This window comes from Habropoda laboriosa, unplaced genomic scaffold, assembly GCF_001263275.1.
Source record: "Habropoda laboriosa isolate 0110345459 unplaced genomic scaffold, ASM126327v1 scaffold210, whole genome shotgun sequence".
Classification (NCBI taxonomy): Eukaryota; Metazoa; Arthropoda; class Insecta; order Hymenoptera; family Apidae; genus Habropoda; species Habropoda laboriosa.
In genome coordinates this window covers 1,466,679-1,469,433 of record NW_017100373.1, presented here as the reverse complement: position 1 = coordinate 1,469,433, position 2,755 = coordinate 1,466,679, and the positions used below count along the sequence as shown (strand labels likewise).

Below are 2,755 nucleotides of genomic sequence, written 5' to 3'. Positions count from 1 at the left end.
AGGGATGGAGGACGGGCGGCGAGCGTATCATACGGTGCCGCTGCGTCCAAAATATCCGTACCGGTTGGAGGCGGTATTTGCCAGGCATCCACCTCTGGCACATCCGCTAGTGGCAGGAGTCCAGGCATCAGGGACTGGACTGACGAGAAAATGGAGGCCATAAACAAGAGGACCTCTAGGAACGCTGCCCGAAGGGGCGGCCATATTGCAAAAGGAGGAGCTGTAGCAAAACAATCCACACCTCCCGAGGCGGAGCTGCATATCAGTAGCAGAGACGAGGAGGGCTCTGAAAAGTCTTTGCACGGGCCTCCAGCGAAGGCCTACAGGAGCATGTCCGGGGACGCAAGGAATCTCTCCGGCTCATCCGACAGGAAGAGGGGCCGCCCGTGTACTACTGGGGAGTACAAGGACCGTAACGTGGAGATAGAGAGGTACACCGCCCTACTGGAAAAACAGCTGCAGCTCAGGGCCCAACTTGACGTGTTCGACCCGAACGTCGAACCCCGGCGCTGTCAAAGTGGTGGCGGCAGGAGGATGCGGACATGGCTGAGCGCGCAAGATGGATGAGCACAGCCGACATGCAAGCCCAAATACTCGAGGCCTGCAACAAAGTGGAGATAGTTGCCGGCAAGAGCGGCAACTTGCACGGCCCGTACATTAAGGCCTTAAAGGACGCATACATTTTGTTCCGGACGCACTCCGGGGAGTTGAGGAAGAGGACGACCTCAGCAGCGCCGGAATCAGTCCTGGAGAGGGAGAATCAGGCCCTCAGAAAGCAGGTGGAGGAGTTAACGGCGCAAGTGGGAAGCCTGGCGGAGGTGATTGCTGAACAGGGGCGCAAGTTAGACGCCTTCAGCAAGACCCCCGCCACGAAGAAGGTGGACACAGCAGCGATGACGACTACGCGACGCCCGACCGAGGCCATGGAAGAAGTAACCGTGGCCATGGAGGGGATGGCGGTGGAGAGGGAACCAGTGCAGCCCCTCCCTGAACCTATCGTCAGGAGATCGCTGCGACAGAAGAACTGCAATAGAAGGGCGGTGGATACGTCTCCTGACAGCGATGAGGAGGAAGATATGCCTCCCCTTCCCGGCACTGACGACAACCGAGAGGAGAGACTACTACAAGCGGTGGCCTCCATCGTGGAAGCGAAGATGGCATCCCTCCGCGGTGAGCTCCGCCCAGTGAGGACAACCCCTTCCGCTTCCCGGGAGACGGCTAGGGAGGCGAAAAGTGACGGCGCAGTTCTACCGCGCAGTTCTCCTGAGGAGGCGAAAAGCAAGAAGAAGAAGAAAAAGAAGAAGACGGCCGCCACTAAACCCGTGGAGGAGGAGACAGTGGCAACACCAAAGGCAGCACAGACAACGCAGGTGAATAAAACAACTCCCCCCGAGGGGCAGTGGTCCAAAGTTGTAGGCAGGAAGGAGCAACGGACGGTCCGGAAGGCGGCGGCAGCTCCGCCCCAGAAGCAGCCCCCCACCCAGAAGGAGGGCCAGCAGAAGAAGGAGGCGGCGGCGCCCAGGTACGCCCGCCGAGGCCCCCAAGGACATTTTCATTTTTTTTTCTTCATTAATTACATATTATAATGCAGTTTTCGAGCGGTAGCTCATCACTGCCTGCAAAACTTAAAATGATTATAAACATTGTACTTATTCTTTTAATAGAATACATTTATGGGTCACTTAGGCAAGCCCACACCGTGTCGTTGCCCGTCCCAGCCGCGTGGAGGCGGACCCTTTTTCTACTTGCAATCACAATATCAAAAAAATCATTAAATCAGGAAACTATAAAATCATAAATTCAGAAATAAAATAATCAAATTAAAAACTAATATACACGAAACAAAATTCCAGGTCTATACTTGATACCCTGAATCAGCGAAATCCGCAAAACTCAATAATTTTTCCTTTGTTAATATTAGTTGATTCCAACTAGATCTCAAACCATCATGTCTAAAAACTTCATAACAATTGCATTCGAAAATCATATGTTCCACACTCTCCACACCATCACCACAACAGGGACAGTCCGGAGAGGTAGAAATTAGGTTCCCCTTAAATAAACTATCATTAATGGGGCCATACCCCGTTAACAAATAAACACCATTCTACTTATTCCAAATCTAATAATTTCCAGATCCAAGCCTTGACAACTAACAACAAGATGCTTCTTTGGATGGCCGAGATATGTCTCCTGACCATAACTTTGTCAGCCTCTGGATACCAAATCACGCAGCCATATGTGATAATGGATAAGCACACAGCCTTATACAAAATGTCCAGTATATATCTTCTAATACCCCACTCCTCGTGCGCAAGTCTTTTCAGAGCCATTATGTATTTAAAAATTTTTTCCCGTATCCTCTTTACATGTTGCACAAAAGTAAGTTTGTCATCGATTAGTACCCCCAAATATTTGTAATTATCCACATACTTAATTTTCTCTCCGTAAATAACAATCCTAGGCAGCCTATTTGTTTAAACTGCACCATGATTCAATTTCATCTGTTATCTGTGAAGCTAAGCTTTCTATCTTGTTTCTGGAGTCCCCATAAATAGTAAAAACAACATCGTCCGCATAAGCTATCGCGGTAACATCACTTGCCAGAAATTTGTTCCTAATTACATGTAGAAGTACATCCATGCACCAATTCCAGGCGCATGGACCAATAATTGAACCTTGGAGACATCCTCTACGTGCTTTCCACTTGATTTTTTCGTATTTATTGCAAACTTCTATCCTTCTATTTTTAAAA

The 2,755-nt window shown here is 49.4% G+C and overlaps 1 protein-coding gene across 1 annotated transcript; it reads left to right on the top strand.

Moving 5' to 3' along the window:
- Nucleotides 1-563: 563 nt before the first annotated feature.
- Nucleotides 564-1,686, top strand: LOC108574864. The gene is made up of 2 exons (XM_017937510.1): nucleotides 564-1,522; nucleotides 1,665-1,686. Exons 1-2 carry the CDS (start codon nucleotides 564-566, stop codon nucleotides 1,684-1,686), a joined length of 981 nt encoding a protein of 326 aa, XP_017792999.1.
- Nucleotides 1,687-2,755: the final 1,069 nt, after the last annotated feature.

Bases quoted from the DNA above. Each gene is read 5' to 3' on its own strand.
- LOC108574864 (XM_017937510.1), top strand. From the start codon at position 564: ATGAGCACAGCCGACATGCAAGCCCAAATACTCGAGGCCTGCAACAAA. The intron at 1,523-1,664 runs GTACGCCCGCCG...TTCTTTTAATAG, and splicing joins AAGGAGGCGGCGGCGCCCAG to AATACATTTATGGGTCACTT.